The sequence below is a fragment of the Salmo trutta genome, chromosome 2 (assembly GCF_901001165.1).
Source record: "Salmo trutta chromosome 2, fSalTru1.1, whole genome shotgun sequence".
NCBI classification, from domain to species: domain Eukaryota; kingdom Metazoa; phylum Chordata; class Actinopteri; order Salmoniformes; family Salmonidae; genus Salmo; species Salmo trutta.
The window spans coordinates 69,523,497-69,542,383 of record NC_042958.1 but is presented as its reverse complement, the minus strand read 5'-3'; the positions used below and the strand labels follow the sequence as shown (position 1 = coordinate 69,542,383).

The window sequence follows — 18,887 nt, the reverse complement described above, 5'->3', positions numbered from 1 at the left end:
GGTGTTCTTTTCTACACAGAATATCATAAACAATTATTGCCTGATAATCTTCTGAACTTCCTAATACCTTTCTGATGCATTTCAGTCACTTCAAACCATACTTCCTTCAGATTGAAGTACTGTCAGACTGATTTGTAATAGACTGTCATAGCGCCCAAATAAAACATGAAACATTAGCTATTGATTACATCACTTTCTTTACATGGTGAGGTCGTAAAAATATATATATATTTATATATATATCAAAATGGGGTCACTGGCCAAAAACATTTGGGAACACGACCCAGTATAGAGTTGAATGGAGGAAAAGGTCCCATTCCAATAGTTTTCAAATGCATTCTTCCTCCTTCTCTCGTAGAAGTATTACTTATCTGAATGGAATTTATTTGAATTTGAATGGAATAGAATAGAATGGACTGAAAAGCCTGCCAACTGGGCACGCCACGTCATTTCAAAGTGGACGTTTGGGTAATATTTGGTTGAGATGTTGATCACTGAGATTTCAACCATTATTCACCTACTCAAAAAGACAGCCAGAAGTTTTGTAAATTCCCAATATGTTATCAATATCCTTTCAAACATCTAAAAGCACAACTAAATTCCAATGGAAAAACAATATCTGCTTTTTAGTTTAGGTGTCATCTAAATGTCTTATCTGCGCTGTCAACCATTTAAAAGCACAACAAAGTTCAAATGGCAATACAATGTCAGATATGTTGTATTTATACAACAACTTAATGCGTTATCACTGTGTTTCATCAAATAGCACAGCCAAATAACCTGGATTGCAGTTGAGATTACATTAAAGTACACATTGCAGAGCCTCCCGAGTGGCGCAGTGGTCTAAAGCACTGCATAGCGTCACTACATAGGCGTCACTACAGACCCGGGTTTGATCCCAGGCTGTGTCGCAGCCGGTCGCGACCGGGAGACCCATAAGGCGGTTCAAAATTGGCCCAGCGTCGTCTGGGTTAGGGATGGGTTTGGCCGGCCGGGATGTCCTTGTCCTATTGCGCTCTAGTGACTCCTTGTGGTGGGCCAGGCGCATGCACGCTGACTTTGGTTGCCAGCTGTATGGTGTTTATTCCGACACATTGGTGAAGCTGGGTTCCGGGTTAAGCGAGCAGTGTGTCAAGAAGCAGTGCAACTTGGCGGGGTCGTGTTTTGGAATATGCATGACTCTCGACCTTCGCCTCTCCCGAGTCCATACGGGAGTTGCAGCAATGGGACAAAACTGTAACTACCAATTGGGGTGAAAAAAAAGTACATAGTGCAAGCGATCAACGCTGTTCAAGATTCTGCACAGATTATTACAGCAAGTGTGAATATCTCCACAACTTGCGACCTTTGCATGCTATCTTGAACATTAATGCTTTCTATGATTAAGTAGGAAGACATTTATACTAGTTACAGTAAACTAAACTCAAAATGTAGCCATAATTTGTAAGATAGCCTTAACTTTAAGCTGTTTACTGTAATACAAAAATACAGTGACAAGAAAAAGTATGTGAACCCTTTGGAATTACCTGGATTTCTGCATAACTGGGTCATAAAATTTTATCTGATCTTCATCTAAGTCACAACAATAGGCAAACACAGTGTGCTTAAACTAATAACACACAAATTATTGTATTTTTCTTGTCTATATTGAATACATCATTTAAACATTCACAGTGTAGGTTGGAAAAGTATGTGAACCCCTAGGCTAATGACTTCTCCAAAAGCTAATTGGAGTCAGGAGTCAGCTAACCCGGAGTCCAATCAATGAGACGAGATTGGAGATGTTGGTTACAGCTGCCCTACCCTATAAAAAACATTCACAAAATTTGAGTTTGCTATTCACGAGAAGCATTGCCTGATGTGAACCATGCCTCAAACAAAAGACATCTCAGAAGACCTAAGATTAGGAATTGTTGACTTGCATAAAGCTGGAAAGGGTTACAAAAGTATCTCTAAAAGCCTTGATGTTCATCAGTAAGACAAAATGTCTGTAAATGGAGAAAGTTCAGCACTGTTACTACTCTACCTAGGAGTGGCCGTCCTGCAAAGATGACTGCAAGAGCACCACACAGAATGCTCAGTGAGGTTAAGAAGAATCCTAGAGTGTCAGCTAAAGACTTACAGAAATCTCTGGAACATGCTAACATCTCTGTTGACGAGTCTACGATACGTAAAACACTAAACAAGATTGGTGTTCAGGGGAGGACCCCACGGAAGAAGCCACTGCTGTCCTAAAAAAAACATTGCTGCACGTTTGAAGTTCGCAAAAGAGCACCTGGTTGTTCCACAGCGCTACTGGCAAAATATTCTGTGGACAGATGAAACTAAAGTTGAGTTGTTTGGAAGGAACACACAACACTATGTGTGGAGAAAAAAAGGGACAGCTGTCACGTCCTGACCAGTATAAGGGGTTATTGGTTATTGTAGTTTGGTCAGGACGTGGCAGGGGGTATTTTTTTATGTGGTTCGGGGTTTAATGGGATATGTATTTATGTAAGAGGGGTGTTTGATTTATGTGTTCCGGGGTTTTTGGGTAATGTTCTTGTTTTGTATTTCTATGTTTTTCTATGTTGTGTATTTCTTTGTTGGCCTGGTATGGCTCTCAATCAGGAACATCTGTACATCGTTGTTGCTGATTGAGAGTCATACTTAGGTAGCCCTGTTTCACCTGTCCCTTTGTGGGAAGTTGTATTCGTGCACTGCTATGTTTAGCCTGCAGAACTGTTAGCTGTCGTTCGTGGTTTCGTGTTTTTGTGTGGTGTTCGTAATAAAGTAAATATGAGCAGTCACGTACCCGCTGCATTTTGGTCCACTTCCTACAACGGCTGTTACAACAGCATACCAACATCAAAACCTCATCCCAACTGTAAAGTATGGTGGAGGGAGCATCATGGTTTGGGGGTGCTTTACTGTCTCAGGGCCTGGACAGCTTGCTATCATCGACAGAAAAATGAATTCCCAAGTGTATCAAGACATTTTGCTGGAGAATGTAAGGCTATCTGTCTGAATTGAAGCTCAACAGAAGTTGGGTGATGCAACAGGACAACGACCCAAAACATAGAAGTAAATCAACAACAAAATGGCTTCAACAGAAGAAAATACGCCTTCTGGAGTGGCCCAGTTAGAGTACTGACCTCAACCCGATTTGAGATGCTGTGGCATGACCTCAAGAGAGCGGTTCACACCAGACATCCCAAGAATATTGCTGAACTGAAACAGTTATGTAAAGAGGAATGGTCCATAATTCCTCCTGACCGTTGTGCAGGTCTGATCCGCAACTACAGAAAATGTTTGGTTGAGGTTATTGCTGTCAAAGGATGGTCAACCAGTTATTAAATTGGGTTCACATACTTTTTGCAATGTGAATGTTTACACGGTGTGTTCAATATAAACATGAAAATGTGTAATTGTTTGTGTGTTAGTTTAATCAGAGTGTGTTTGTCTACTGTTGTGACCTAGATGAAGATAAGCAAAAATGTTATGTCCAATTTATGCAGAAATACAGGTAATTACAAAGGGTTCACATGTTTTTTCTTGTCACTGTATTGTTGAATTGTGCTTGGTTGACAACGCAGGAGAGTTTCATCTGAGCCACTGGCTTTATCCTACTCTTTAACTTTTATTTTTTATTGAGATGAAGACGTGAATCCAACATATTAATTATTAATTTGTAGACAAACTGGAATTAAATCCAGACTAAGTCAGTGGCACAGATGGATCTATGCAAACAGAAGATACATCTCCTTCAAATGTTGATATTTGGTTTCGTTGACAACCAACCACAATTCAATATCCAGTTTGTCTCAAAATTAATAATTTGATACTGTATGTTCGATTCACATCTCCATCTCAACCAGTTAAAGAATAGGACAAAATCTTATCAAACTTGAAATGCACTTTAAATAAAGTTTGATTTCATTTACTCCTATTCTTTGACTTAGATGTTTGGTTGAGATGGTGACATCCATCGTATTAATGATTACATTGAAGCAATGTTGATTCAATCAGTTTGTGCCCAGTGGGTAGTTTCTTCTTCTTTTAGTGAGGTAATCAGTGATCTGGCATGACTGGATTGGCAAAAGCTATGTTGTAACTCTGTCTTTGTTGCAGTAGCTACCTTGTAAAGGGAAAGGTAGCATTTATTGAAAAGTCTTTGAACAGGTTTGAAGATGAGTGAATATCATCAAGATGAGATCTTGAGAGAAATTATCAGATTTTGACCTTGAAGCTCGAGTGAGCTCCGTCAACTGCCCTCTAACTGTAGAACCCGTCCGAACCTGTATTTCTAGGTTGTGTTGCAATATAAGAGGAAATTACCTATAGGGGTACTGCACCTGCATATTCCTTCCCATACAACCAGTCAACATCAGTGACCTGATTCAGAGGGGTTGGGTTAAATGCAGAAGACACATTTCAGTTTAATGCATTCAGTTGTGCAACTGACTCGGTATCTCCTTTCCGTTTCCCTTCCTTCGTAGTTGCTCTCTCTCTTCCACCCCTCTTACATCCTTCCTTCTTATTTTAACCCTGGCCCTGTTCAACCTCTCACCCTGTGATGTTTCCTGTGGATTGTTCAGGTGTGGTGATGCTAGACCGGGTGGAGCGCAGTCTCTCCGGCATCGCTGAGAAGATAGTGGACGAGTTGATCAGCAAGAAAGAGATCAGGCCCAGCGATCGGGATGGGGTTCTCCGTTCCCTGCTCCAAAACCGCAGGTAAAGTTCACTAGGTGTTCACTAAGCTACGCTTGTATGATTAGTCATCTTGCCTAAGACCTGAAGACTTGTGTTTGCTGTCTAAGTAAACGTCTAGGCTTTAGCGCAATGGGTTCAGATGGTCTGTCACAGTAAAGTCCTACTCAGGTCTTTGTATCGGAGGTGGTTCAAAGCCAATCCATACCCCTGTCCATATAAATACTAACTAAGGGACCAGTGAGGAGGAAGGGCGGGAGCATCCCACTCAGTGATTTTTTTTAATATATTTTTTTAACTTTCAAAAAGTTATTATTTTTAGATAAAACTATACTAAATACATTCACAACACCAAATAACTGATTAAAACACACGGTTTTGCAGTGAAGATCTACAGTAGCCTCAAAAGCACCCTCTAGGGTAGCACCATCGTGTAGCCTGAGGACAGGTATTTTCTGTCCTCCTCTGGGTACATTGACTTCAATACAAAGCCTAGGAGGCTCATGGTTCTCACCCCCTTCGATAGACTTACACAGTAATCATGGCGACTTCTGAAGGACATCCTCCAACCTATCAGAGCTCTTGCAGCATGAACTGACATCTTGCCCATCCAATCAATGAATCAGAGAATATACTGAAAGCTACAGCTACCTAGTACTACAGTGCATAAAGTGTGGTGAGTAGTTGACTCAAAGAGAGAGAGAAACAATAGTTGAACAGTTTTGGGAAAATACATTTCTTCACAAATGAAGGAGAAGTAGCAGAGAGAGCGAGAAAGCTAGCTATATTTTGTTGTACTCATTTCTTCCTTGTTAACCTGTCACTTACTTAGCTAATGCAGCTAATTTAGCCTACTCAATAAGCTGACTCAGAGAGGAATGCTATGTATGTTAGCTAGCAGACTAAGGCTTTCCAACACTGCAGCTCTTCCAAGTCAAGGTAAACTTGAGGTTTTATTCATTTATTTCCACCGGGGCCCGTCGGTGTAAATGCTAAACTGCTTGCTGTACGCTGTACTGCATGATTGTACACATGGATTGGATTGTGAGTTTACTAACGTGTTCATTTTAGTTTGTTGACAATAACATTAATATGGTGAAAATTATGTAGGCTGTGTAGCAGCTAACGGTTATGATATGAAGGTTTGGATTGGAGAGGGTTTTGCGCCTGGTCACAGACAGCTGTTTTGTTGTGCACTGAAGTCCACAAGCGAAGGGAAAAGGTGAGAGGAGGAGAGCGTGTAGATTCGAAAAGGATTTATACAACGAGCAAAGTGATGATGCTATATATGGCTGCTATGAAAGTGAACTCTATACGCAGGTGATCAGGGTGTATGCATTCCGGCCGATTCTGTTGCAAAACGTTTCTTAAACGGAAGCAAACGGAACAAAATGGGGAGGGACATGCCTGAATTTGTTCAATAGAAACTCTCGTTTTAGTTTTTTGCAACAGTTTGGACTAATGATTACACCCCAGATCAGCTAGATGCAGGCAAGAATGTGCAAGGTGGTATTGAATGTGTCACTGTCTGTCACCTTGATTACTACAATTTGTCTCTCGACCGATGCACCCACATTATCAACTTTCATTTGTAGGCTAGGTTGTAGCAACCTCATGATGGTTATAGGGCAAATTAGAGTATCATGTAATAGCCTAAACCTATTGATGTTACATTGAGTTAAGTGAATGGAATATGAATGACAGTCATCCAATATGTAGTAGTAGAAATAAGGCCATACTATAAGGATCGACGCTGGAGACGAGAAGCAGGTACAGGGAGTGAACATTTAATAACCATGGACAAGAACAGAATACAGACAGCGTCTGGACAGGGGAAACGGAAATGGCAATAATGATGGCACGGGGATGAAACAGACAGATATAGAGAAGGCAATCAAAACGTGAAGGAGTCCAGGTGAGTCCAATGAGCGCTGATGTGCGTAATGATGGTGACAGGTGTGCATAATGAAAGGCCACCTGGCGCCCTCGAGCGCCAGAGAGGGAGAGTGGGAGCAGGCGTGACAGTACCCCACCCTCTAGGGACGCCACACTGCGTCCCACCTGGGCGAGCCTGAAGGGCCGGGCGAGGCATGGGCGCTGGACAAGCCGGCTGGGGGCGTAGAAGCCCGACGAGCCGGCAGAGACATGGGAGCCATGAGAGCCGGCTGAGGCGTGAAAACCTGACGATCCTGCTGAGGCATGGGAGCCCAACGAGACGGCTGAGGCGTGGGAGCCTGACGATTCGGCTGAAGTGTGAAAGCCTGACGATCCCACTGAGGCGTGAAAGCCTGACGATCCCGCTGAGGCGTGGGAGCCTGATGGGCCGGCTGAGGCATGATGTGGGATGGGAGCCTGCCAACCCAACCGGGGCAAGGAAACCTCTCGAGCCAGCTAAGGCGTGGAAGCCCGACAAGCCAGCTGTGTCACCCCCGGTTCCATTGGCGATGGCACCCAGACCCAACGTCACCAACAAAACAAAAACTTCCCTGAGGCTTCGTACAGGGGTGTCAGCATTCTGTAAGGATCGACGCTGGAGACGAGAAGCAGGTACAGGGAGTGAGCATTTTAAGGACCACGGACAGGAACAGAATACAGACTGCGTCTGGACAGGGGAGACGGAAATGACAATAATGCTGACACTGGGATGAAACAGAGGAAACAGACAGACATAGGGAAGGCAATCAAAACGCGAAGGAGTCCAGGTGGGTCCAATGAGCGCTGATGTGCGTAATGATGGTGACAGGTGTGTGTAATGAAAGGCTGCCTGGGGCCCTCATGCGCCAGAGAGGGATAGCCTGGTCGTAACTCTACAACTGACATAGAATGGGGACCTGTTACATTACCTAGGCATAAGCCTTTCTATGAGCTATACATACAGTACATGAATATAAGGTGTGATTCTCTCCCCAGCCAAACTGCAGTAGAGAGCCAACCCTTGGTCGGGGGGGTGGAGATGCAGAACTTTTCTGTCAAAGAGAGGGTACGTGTAATGTGTCGTTCAGTCGGCAGTCACCCTGAACAGTAATAGATCAACAATATCAACATTTAAAAACACACAAATTCAATGTCAATGTGTTCAAACAGCCATTTTAGATAATTGATTTGACCAAATACTATACACATTACTTTTCTTTCCTCAGAGAGATGCAACTGACACTGTAGAGGCCTCTATGGTGCTTGTTGGTAAGTGCACATCTGAATTGGTTATCAGTAGTGTGTGTGTGTGTGTGTGTGTGTGTGTGTGTGTGTGTGTGTGTGTGTGTGTGTGTGTGTGTGTGTGTGTGTGTGTGTGCGCACATCTTCATGCCTGTCTATGTGTATGTATACTCATACCTCACAGGAGGTTGGTGGCACCTTAATTGGGGAGGATGGCTCATAATAATGGCTTGAATGGTATAAAACACATGGAAACCATACTGTATGTTTGAGTTCTATACCATTCCATTGATTCCGTTCCAGCCATTACTATGAGCCAGTCCTCCCCAATTACGGTGCCACCAACATCCTGTGTCATACCTATGTATGCGTATGTATGTTTGTTTGTGTGTGTATGTGTACAGGAGCTCTGGACTTCCTGGAGAGGCCCACGGTGGCATTTGTGCGTCTGAAAGAGGCTCTGGTTCTGGATTCGGCCCTGGAGGCCCCAGTGCCAGTCCGCTTCGTCTTTATCCTGGTGGGCCCCACCAAGAGTGACATGGACTACCACGAAACCGGCCGGGCAATGGCAGCACTCATGGCCGACAAAGTGAGTTAGCAAATTAAAAGGTCCAATGAAAGAGCAGGAAGTGGAGATGAGCTAAACTGTACAGGAAATGAGAGCAGGTAAACAGGAAATGGTAATCATCAAAAACGGGATTCATGACACATTGTTTAACCAGCATCAGTACATGTCTGTAAGATATGGGTGTTTCTAGGACTACAACCATGATACACTCTCCATTTAGGAGAAATGCAAAACAATTTCTCCAAGGAGCATGTTAATTATTCCAGGACTAGGCTTAATCTGTGTCAGGGAAACCGGCCCAAAGTATATAACTTCACAACAATACAAAAAGACACTAGACATCATACTTTCTCACATTACAATTTAGTCATTTAGCAGACGCTCTTATCCAGAGCGACTTACAGTAGTGAATGCATACATTTCATACATTTTTTTTTCTCCGTACTGGTCCCCCGTGGGAATCGAACCCACAACCCTGGCGTTGCAAACACCATGCTCTACCAACTGAGCAACACGGGACCCACATCCCTATTTCTTTCCCCTCTCTTCTTCTCCCTCTATCCCAGGTGTTCAACCAGGCGGCGTTCCAAGCGCAGGGCGAACGGGAGCTGATGGATGCCATGGCTGACTTCATGGACTGCAGCATCGTGATCCCTCCCACAGAGATCCAGGACGGGGCGATGCTCCAGTCCATCATCGGCTTCCAGAAGAAACTGCTGCAGGAGAGGCTCCGTCCCTCCGACCCCGTGTTGCATCTGGACTTGAAGCCCCGCAAATGTGGGTGGAGGCTCATTAACATATTCTACAACAATACAATAGATTAGAATGAATTAAAATAGCATCAATACATGAGCATACACATACATAAGTGTTGCAAAAACCCACTTGCATCCATAGCACCTGTTTTGTAGTTGGTTAATGGAGGTCTCCTTCGGTTAAAAAAAAAAAACATACAGTTGAAGTCGGAAGTTTACATACACTTAGGTTGTAGTCATTAAAACTCGTCTTTCAAACACTCCACAAATTTCTTGTTAACAAACTATAGTTTTGGCAAGTCGGTTAGGATATCTACTTTGTGCATGATACAAGTAATTTTTACAACAATTGTTTACAGACAGATTATTTCACTTATAATTCATTGTATCACAATTCCAGTGGGTCAGAAGTTTACATATACTAAGTTGACTGTGCCTTTAAACAGCTTGGAAAATTCCAGAAAATTATGTCATGGCTTTAGAAGCTTCTGATAAGCTAATTGACATCATTTGAGTCAATTGGAGGTGTTCCTGTGGATGTATTTCAAGGCCTACCTTCAAACTCAGTGCCTCTTTGCTTGACATTATGGGAAAATCAAAAGAAATCAGCCAAGACCTCAGAAAACAATTGCAGACCTCCACAAGTCTGGTTCATCCTTGGGAGCAATTTTCAAATGCCTGAAGGTACCATGTTCATCTGTACAAACAATAGTACGCAAGTATAAACTCCATGAGACCATGCAGCCATCATACCGCTCAGGAAGGAGACATGTTCTGTCTCCTAGAGAAGAACGTATTTTGGTGTGAAAAATGCAAATCAATCCCAGAATAACAGCAAAGGACCTTGTGAAGATGCTGGAGAAAACAGGTACAACAGTATCTATATCCACAGTAAAACAAGTGCTATATCGACATAACCTGTAAGGCCGCTCAGCAAGGAAGAAGCCATTGCTGAAAAACCACATTAAAAAAGCAAGACTACGGTTTGTAACTGCACATGGGGACAAAGATCGTACTTTTTGGAGAAATGTCTTCTGGTCTGATGAAACAAAAATAGAACTGTTTGGCCATAAGGACCATCATTATGTTTGGAGGAAAAATGGGGAGGCTTGCAAGCCGAAGAACCACATCCCAACCGTGAAGCACGGGGGTGGCAGCATCATGTTGTGGGGGTGCTTTGCTGCAGGAGGGACTGGTGCACTTCACAAAATAAATGGCATCATGAGGGAGGAAAATGATGTGGATATATTGAGCAACATCTCAAGACATCAGTCAGGAAGTTAAAGCTTGGTCGCAAATGGGTCTTCCAAATGGACAATGACCCCAAGCATACTTCCAAAGTTGTGGCAAAATGGCTTAAGGACAACAAAGTCAAGGTATTGGAGTGGCCATCACAAAGCGCTGACCTCAATCCTATAGAAAATGTGTGGACAGAACTGAAAAAGCGTGTTTGAGCAAGGAGGCCTACAAACCTGACTCAGTTACACCAGCTCTGTCAGGAGGAATGGGACAAAATTCACCCAACTTATTGTGGGAAGCTTTTGGAAGGCTACCTGAAACATTTGACTGAAGTTAAACAATTTAAAGGCAATGCTACACACAATTACTATTTGGTATGTAAACTTCTGACCCACTGGGAATGTGATGAAAGAAATAAAAGCTGAAATAAATAATTCTCTTAACTATTATTCTGACATTTCACATTCTTAAAATAAAGTGGTGATCCTAACTGACCTAAGATAGGGAAAGGATTAAATGTCAGGAATTGTGAAAAACTGAGTTTAAATGTATTTGGCTAAGGTATATGTAAACTTCCAACTTCAACTGTAACCTTTTCCAGAAAAAAAAATCATATCAGCGTTCCAACCCTAATTTAAATATTTTTTATTAGAAGTACAGTACTAGTCAAAAGTTTGGACACACCATCTCATTCCAGAGGTTTTCTTTATTTTTACTATTTTCTACATTGTAGAATAATAGTGAAGACATCAAAACTATGAAATAACACTTATATGGAATCATGTAGTAACCAAAACTTGTTGAACAAATCAAAATATATTTTACATTTCAAAGTAGCCACCCTTTGCCTTGATGACAGCATTCCACACTCTTGGCATTCTCTCAACCAGCTTCATGAGGTAGTCACTTGGAACGCATTTCAATTAACAGGTGTGCCTTCTTAAAAGTTACTTTGTGGAATTTCTTTCCTTAATGCGTTTGAGCCAATCAGTTGTGTTGTGACAAGGTAGGGGTGGTATACAGAAGATTGCCCTATTTGATAAAAGTCCAAGTCCATATTATGGGAAAAACAGCTCAAATATGCAAAGAGAAACGACAGTCTATCATTTCTTTAATACACAAAGGTCAGTCAATGCGGAAAATTTCAAGAACTTTGAAAGTTTCCTTATGTGCAGTCGTAAAATCCATCAAGCGCTATGATGAAACTGGCTCTCACGACCACCACAGGAAGGGAACACCCAGAGTTACCTCTGCTGCAGAGGACAATTTCATTAGAGTTGACTGCACCTCAGATTGCAACCAAAATAAATGCTTCACAGAGTTCAAGTAACAGACACATCTCAACATCAACTTTTCATTAGAGACTGCATAAATCAGGCCTTCATGGTCGAATTGCTGAAAAGAAACCACTACTAAAGGACACCAATAAGACGAAGAGACTTGCTTGGGCCAAGAAACACGAGCAATGGACATTAGAGCGGTGGAAATGTGTCCTTTGGTCTGATGAGTCCAAATTTGAGATTTTTGGTTCCAACTGCCGTGTTTTTGTGAGATGCAGAGTAGGTGAACAGATGATCTCCGCATGTGTGGTTCCCACTGTGAAGCATGAAAGAGCAGGTGTGGGGGTGCTTTGCGGGTGTCACTGTCTGTGACTGTATGTAGTATTCAAGGCACACTTAACCAGCATGGTTACCATAGCATTGTGCAGCAATACGCCATCCCATCTGGTTTGCGCTTAGTGGGACTATCATTTGTTTTCAACAGGACAATGACCCAAAGCACACCTCCAGGCTGTGCAAGGTTTATTTGACCACGGAGAGTGATGGAGTGCTGCATCAGATGACCTGGCCTCCACAATCACCCGACCTCAACCAATTGAGATGGTTTGGGATGAGTTGGACCGCAAAGTGAAGGAAAAGCAGCCAACAAGTGCTCAGCATATGTGGGAACTCCTTCAATACTGTTGGAAAAGCATTCCCCGTGAAGCTGGTTGAGAGAATGCCAAGAGTCTGCAATGCTGTCATCAAGGCAAAGGGTGGCTACTTTGAAGAATCTAAAATCTAAAATATATTTGATTCCATATTTGTTATTTCATAGTTTTGATATCTTCACTATTATTCTACAGTGTAGAAAATAGTACAAATGTAGAGAAACCCTTGAATGAGTAGGTGTGTCCAAACTTTTGACTGGTACTCCAAACCTTCCCAGCTTAGCTATACCTAATCTTTTCCTAGCTTCCAAACCATCTGGGCCTGCTCCTGAGGATCCTCTGGTTCGTACGGGTCGGCCGTTCGGCGGGATGATACGAGATGCGAAGAGACGCTACCAGCACTATGTGAGTGACTTCACCGATGCCCTCAATGCTCAAGTTCTCGCCGCTGTCATCTTCATCTACTTCGCTGCCCTGTCCCCTGCCGTCACCTTCGGAGGATTGCTAGGTAAATACTGTCTGTGTGTGTGTGTTGTACGTGCTTGCTTATGTGTTCGCGCGTGTGTGTGTGTGTGTGTGTATATATATATGTGTGTTCGTGTTATCTATGTGTCAGAGTGAGCCTGTCAGGTGTGCCAGATGGGTGTGATTTGTACTTTGGGGACTACTCCATTGGGTTAGGCAAGCTCAATCAAATGCAACTAAAATATTTGAAAGAAAACAAATACTATTCAAACCCATGTCTGTAACGCCATAACCTCTCCTTTCCCACTTCCCTACTTCAGCTGATAAGGTGGACAACATGATGGGTGTGTCTGAGCTCCTGGTCTCCACCTGTGTCCAGGGAGTCATTTTCTGCTGCATCGCAGCCCAGCCCGTCCTGGTCATCGGCTTCTCAGGCCCACTTCTGGTGTTTGAGGAGGCCTTCTTTGCCGTGAGTGACTCCTCTTGTAACGCAACACCTGAAAAATGACTAATGAGCTATGGCTCTCTATGTCTGATCGACATAAAACTGATATTCCATCGTGCATGCAACGATGCATCTTATTCAAGTGTTTTGTTAGTGTTTTTTTCTTTCTGTTATGTTTGTGGTGTCATATGTGTTTCATCATATTTCATTAAGTGTATGATGAATAGTAAATGGTCATTTGAGAATGCTAAAGATGTGTACACAGCATATCCTATTAGTCCAGGCAATATGTGCCAAATTTTAGGTGATATATTCACTTTTTAATAAAAGTATGGAACTTGGTGCAGTTTGGGGCCCTGATTATTTTCAAATATGGAGCCAGGTGGTTGTGGCGGAATAGCAAAATGGCCACCATGGCTGCCTGGAGTGATTTTTTAAGTTGTGCATGGCATCATTGTAAACCGAACATTTTATGTCTACTCCTATGTTATTATGTTAGGTTTTGGAGATATGAGGTAAAATACATTATTTGGTTATGTAGGAATGGAAAATGTCCACCACGGCCATCATGAGTTGTTTTTGCGATGGATCCATATCTGAAAATGTTCAGGGCTCCAAACTGTACAAGTGTACCAAGTTTCATGTTTTTATGAAAAAGTTCACATTTTCACATATCGCTTTGACTACAGAATATGTAGAATACCACTAAATATCACTGACCACTGGCAATAACCTGGAGTCATTCCATTCCATTCCATTCAGTTCTGTAAGTCTCAGGACATTGAGTACATTGTGGGGCGTGTGTGGGTGGGAGTGTGGCTGGTGTTCATCGTGGTGCTCATCGTGGCGTTCGAGGGCAGTTTCTTGGTCCGCTTCATCTCCCGCTTCACCCAGGAGATCTTCTCCATCCTTATCTCCCTCATCTTCATCTACGAGACCTTCGCCAAGCTGGGCAGGGTATACATCACCATCCCACCTCTGTCCATCCTGTTACATGACACTACTCAACTGTCATTAATGTTACATTAATTCAGTCTAATGTCATTATTTTTCCATTACATTACTCCACTGTCATTACCGTTACATTATGTTAATCCACTGTCATTACATTACATTTCTCCACTGTCAATACTGTTACATTACATTATTACACTGTCATTACTGTTACGTTACTCCTCCAATCCTATTGCTCTCTCTTAACTTTATTTCAATATCAATTACTGGTGTCTGACTCAAAGGACCGGAGAAATAAATCATTGTTTTTGCTAAAAAACAGGAATGGAAATACAGCTTTTTCAAAAAGCACAACCAACATTCATCCAATCGCTGTCTGTAGATTTTCAAGGCCCACCCATTGATCCTGAACTACGACCACCTCAACAACACGGTGGAGGACCCATGGCACCCAGTGGTGATCCACAACCACCTGTATGACAACAGCACTGGAAACACCACCACCACAGTCAACATCCTGTACCGGGCCTACCCCAACACGGCCCTGCTCTCCATGTGCCTCATGTTTGGATGCTTCTTCATCGCCTTCTTCCTGCGCCAGTTCAAGAACGGGACCTTCCTACCTGGAAAGGTAATGATATTAATGAATACATTTTTATTCGACAATTTAATGTACATTTAAAGTGGCCTCAGCTATGTGAATACAACAATGCACACATTGAGGATAACGTCAACAGACTCATTTCAATTGTAGCATGATTTCCTTTCAATAGGGCTTGTATCTTTAGTTTAACAACGTTTCTTTACATGCCCATCCAATCCCTGATTGGGGATCAATAAAGTTCAACTCAATTAAATTATTCAAGTGCTATAAGCACTTTAAATTATAAGACAGGGGACTCGGCACTAGCCTTGGAACCAGTCAGATACACTTGTCAAGCTTTGTTGTTATGTGTTTGTCTGCCTTTCAGATCCGGCGCTTGATGGGGGACTTTGGGGTGCCCATTGCTATTTTCTTAATGTGTGTTGTGGACATCAACATAGAGGATGCGTACACCCAGGTTAGTCCTTGCTAGCCTGGTCTCAGATATGTTTGTGCTCTTTCCAACTCCATTGCTCTGTCATTGTCGGACCAAACATGTTGGTATGGTGGCACAAACAGACTGGCACTCAGGCTAAGTTGTTATTTCTATGACTGCAGGTTTTCTGGAAATTTTCAGACTACACAAAATTCTAAAGCATTTTTTATAAAGCATTTTCAACTCTACTTTCAACTAAAGTATCAATTCACTTTGCTATAGAATAAACTTGTAGTGTGAGTTGAGCATAATAAGCTGTCACGTTCTGACCAGTAAAGGGGTCATTTTTTATTGTAGTTTGGTCAGGACGTGGCAGGGGGGTTTTTGTTTTATGTGGTTCGGGGTGTGTGTTTATGTAGAGGGGTGTTTGTTTAGAGTATTCCGGGGTTTTTGGGTTATGTTCTATGTGCCATATTCTGGGTTCTATCTATGTTGTGTATTTCTTTGTGTTGGCCTGGTATGGCTCTCAATCAGGAACAGCTGTACATCGTTGTTGCTGATTGAGAGTCATACTTAGGTAGCCTGTTTTCACCTGTCCCTTTGTGGGAAGTTGTACTGCTGTGTGTTTAGCCTGCAACACTGTTCGTTCGTTTTCTTGTTTTGTTTGATACGTGTTCTAATAAAGTAAAGATGAGCACTCAACCCGCTGCGCCTTGGTCCATTACGTACGACGGCCGTTACATAAGCCTAACTTACCTGACGTAGGAATAGATCAAATTAATTAAAAGTTTGCCACCCTAACTGGTGTCTTTCCCTGGTTAGAAACTGGTAGTACCCAAGGGTCTAACGGTGTCAAACCCTGCTGCCAGAGGTTGGCTCATCAACCCGTTTGGCGAACACAAGACTTTCCCCGTGTGGGTGATGTTCGCTTGCTGTGTGCCCGCTTGTCTCGTCTTCATCCTCATCTTCCTCGAGTCCCAGATCACCACGTGAGTGACAGCTGTCAATCAGTAATCAGGCCATTTACAATGTTTACAGTTTAAAATCAGGCCATTTACCAAAACCTGGTTATTTCACTTGTAAATCAGGCCATTTACAAGTGAAATTGTGTGATTGTGAAATAAGTCATTGGATAGAAATTTCAGTTACAAAAGTAACTGAGATATGGAAAAATAATTTATTGTGGAAAACATACTCAGAGAGCAATATGCTTGTATCTCCACCATGCCCTCAGAAAGGCTACAGTAGGTTGTAAGGGCTAGGGTTTTTTTGTGAACAGGGTTACATTATGATGGCCCTGTCCAAAACCCCTATTCCCCATCTCCTACACATTTGTTTCTAAGGATTATTTCTGGACAAGGCCATAGATACACAATCCTTACCCCTAACCTTTACCCATAACCTAACCTTTATTTTATTCCTTGTCAGTCTGATTGTGAGTAAGCCGGAGAGGAAGATGGTCAAGGGATCCGGCTTCCATCTGGACCTTCTCATCCTGGTGGGCATGGGTGGGTTTGGTGCAATTTTTGGCGTGCCGTGGCTGAGTGCCGCCACCGTGCGTTCGGTTACCCATGCCAACGCCCTCACCGTCATGAGCAAGGGGCCCAAGCCGGAGATCGAGAAGGTTCTGGAGCAGAGGGTCAGTGGGATTCTGGTGGCTCTGCTCGTCGGTGAGTGACCTCACTACTAGATCACAGAGGTGGAAAAAGTACCCAATTGTCATACTTGAGTAAAAGTAAAGATACAGTTGAAGTCGGAAGTTTACGTATACCTTAGCCAAATACATTTAAACTCTGTTTTTCACAATTCCTGACTTTTAATCCTAGTAAAAATTCCCTGTCTTAGGTCAGTTAGGATCCCCACTTTATTTTAAGAATGTCAAATGTCAGAATAACAGTTCTATTTTTGTTTCATCAGACCAGAGGACATTTCTCCAAAATTTCCCCATGTGCAGTTGCAAACTGTAGTCTGGCTTTTTTATGGCGATTTTTGAGCAGTGGCTTTTTCCTTGCTTAGTGGCCTTTCAGGTTATGTCGATATAGGATTTCTGGAATTTTCCAAGCTGTTTAAAGGCACAGTCAACTTAGTGTATGTAAACTTCTGACCCACTGGAATTGTGATTCATTGAATTATAAGTGTTATAATCTGTCTGTAAACAATTGTTGGAAAAATTACTTGTGTCGTGCACACAGTAGATATCCTAAGTGACTTGCCAGAACTATAGTTTGTTAACAAGACATTTGTGGAGTGGTTGAAAAACAAGTTTTAATGACTCCAACCTAAGTGTATGTAAAATTCCGACTTCAACTGTACCTTAATAGAAAATGACTAAAGTAAAAGTGTAAGTCACCCAGTAAAATACTACTTGAGTAAAAGTATATGGTTTTAAATACACTTAAGTATCAAAAGTTAATGTAATAGCAAAAATATACTAATACTTATATAATATACTATCGAAAGTAAAAGTATAAAACATTTCTAATTCCTTATATTAAGCAAACCAGGCGGCACCATTTTCTTTTTTTTTTACTTATAGCCGGGGGCACACTCCAACAATCAGACATCACTTACAAACGAAGCATGTGTGTTTAGTGACTCCGTCAGATCAGAGGCAGTACAGATGACCAGGGATGTTCCCTTGATAAGTGCATGAATTGGACCATTTACCTGTTCTGCTAAGCATTCAAAATGTAATGAGCACTTTTGGGTGTCAGGGAAAATGTATGGAGTAAAAAGTACATTATTTTCTTTAGAAATGTCATGGGAAAAAAAGTCAAAGTTGTCAATAATATAAATAGTCAGGTAAAGTACAGAGACCCCCAAAAAATACTTAAGTAGTGCTTTCAAGTATTTTGACTTAAGTACTTTACACCACTGCTTGATCGGTCAATTCTTATTCGTACCATATGGGGAAAAAATACATTTAAAATATATTTTTGTGATTAATCTTTTCGGATACATGTGAAATATTTAAAATTGGCCAAATAATGTTTTTCTTTTTAAATTTTACGTAAACACCTTTTTCTCCCCAATTTCGTGATATCCAATTGTGGTCCAATTATGATCTTGTCTCATCGCTGCAACTCCCTAACTGGCTCGGGAGAGGAGAAGGTTGAGTCATGCGTCCCCGAAACATGAGCCGCCAAGCCACGCTTCTTAACACATGCTCGCTTAACATGGAAGCAAGCTGCACCAATGTGTCGGAGGAAACACTGTTCAACTGACGACCAGGGTCTTGTGCGCTTCCCTATGGGACTCCCGGTCACGGCCGGTTGTGACACAGCCTGGGAACAAACCCCAGGCTGTAGTGACGCCGCAACATTGCGATGTAGTGCCTTAGACCGCTGCGCCACTAGAGAAGCCTTATTTAATACATTTTAAAAACATTCCTACAAATACTGCAGAGCTTATTTGAAAATGTATACATAAATGTATGTAAAATGTATATTAGAATATACAGTGCCTTTGGAAAGTACTCAGACCCCTTTACTTTTTCGCATTTTGGGACGTTACAGCCGTATTCTAAAATTGATTAAATTGTTTTTATTCCCCTCATCAATCTACACACAATATCCAATAATGACAAAAGAAAAACAGTTTTTTGACATTTTTGCTAATTTATAAAAAGAAAAAACAGAAATATGACATTTACAGAAGTATTCAGACC

General features: G+C 42.1%; 1 protein-coding gene across 1 annotated transcript in view; it reads left to right on the top strand.

Moving 5' to 3' along the window:
• Window positions 1-18,887, top strand: part of slc4a1b (solute carrier family 4 member 1b (Diego blood group)) — a 37,265-nt gene that overhangs the window by 12,084 nt on the left and 6,294 nt on the right. The window contains exons 4-15 of the mRNA XM_029712893.1: window positions 4,578-4,713; window positions 7,600-7,669; window positions 7,830-7,872; window positions 8,250-8,434; window positions 8,980-9,190; window positions 12,642-12,845; window positions 13,123-13,271; window positions 14,010-14,204; window positions 14,584-14,832; window positions 15,173-15,262; window positions 16,043-16,209; window positions 16,649-16,890. Of these exons, the coding sequence (XP_029568753.1) occupies window positions 4,578-4,713; window positions 7,600-7,669; window positions 7,830-7,872; window positions 8,250-8,434; window positions 8,980-9,190; window positions 12,642-12,845; window positions 13,123-13,271; window positions 14,010-14,204; window positions 14,584-14,832; window positions 15,173-15,262; window positions 16,043-16,209; window positions 16,649-16,890 (1,941 nt within the window). The remainder of the gene's footprint in view (window positions 1-4,577; window positions 4,714-7,599; window positions 7,670-7,829; window positions 7,873-8,249; window positions 8,435-8,979; window positions 9,191-12,641; window positions 12,846-13,122; window positions 13,272-14,009; window positions 14,205-14,583; window positions 14,833-15,172; window positions 15,263-16,042; window positions 16,210-16,648; window positions 16,891-18,887) is intronic.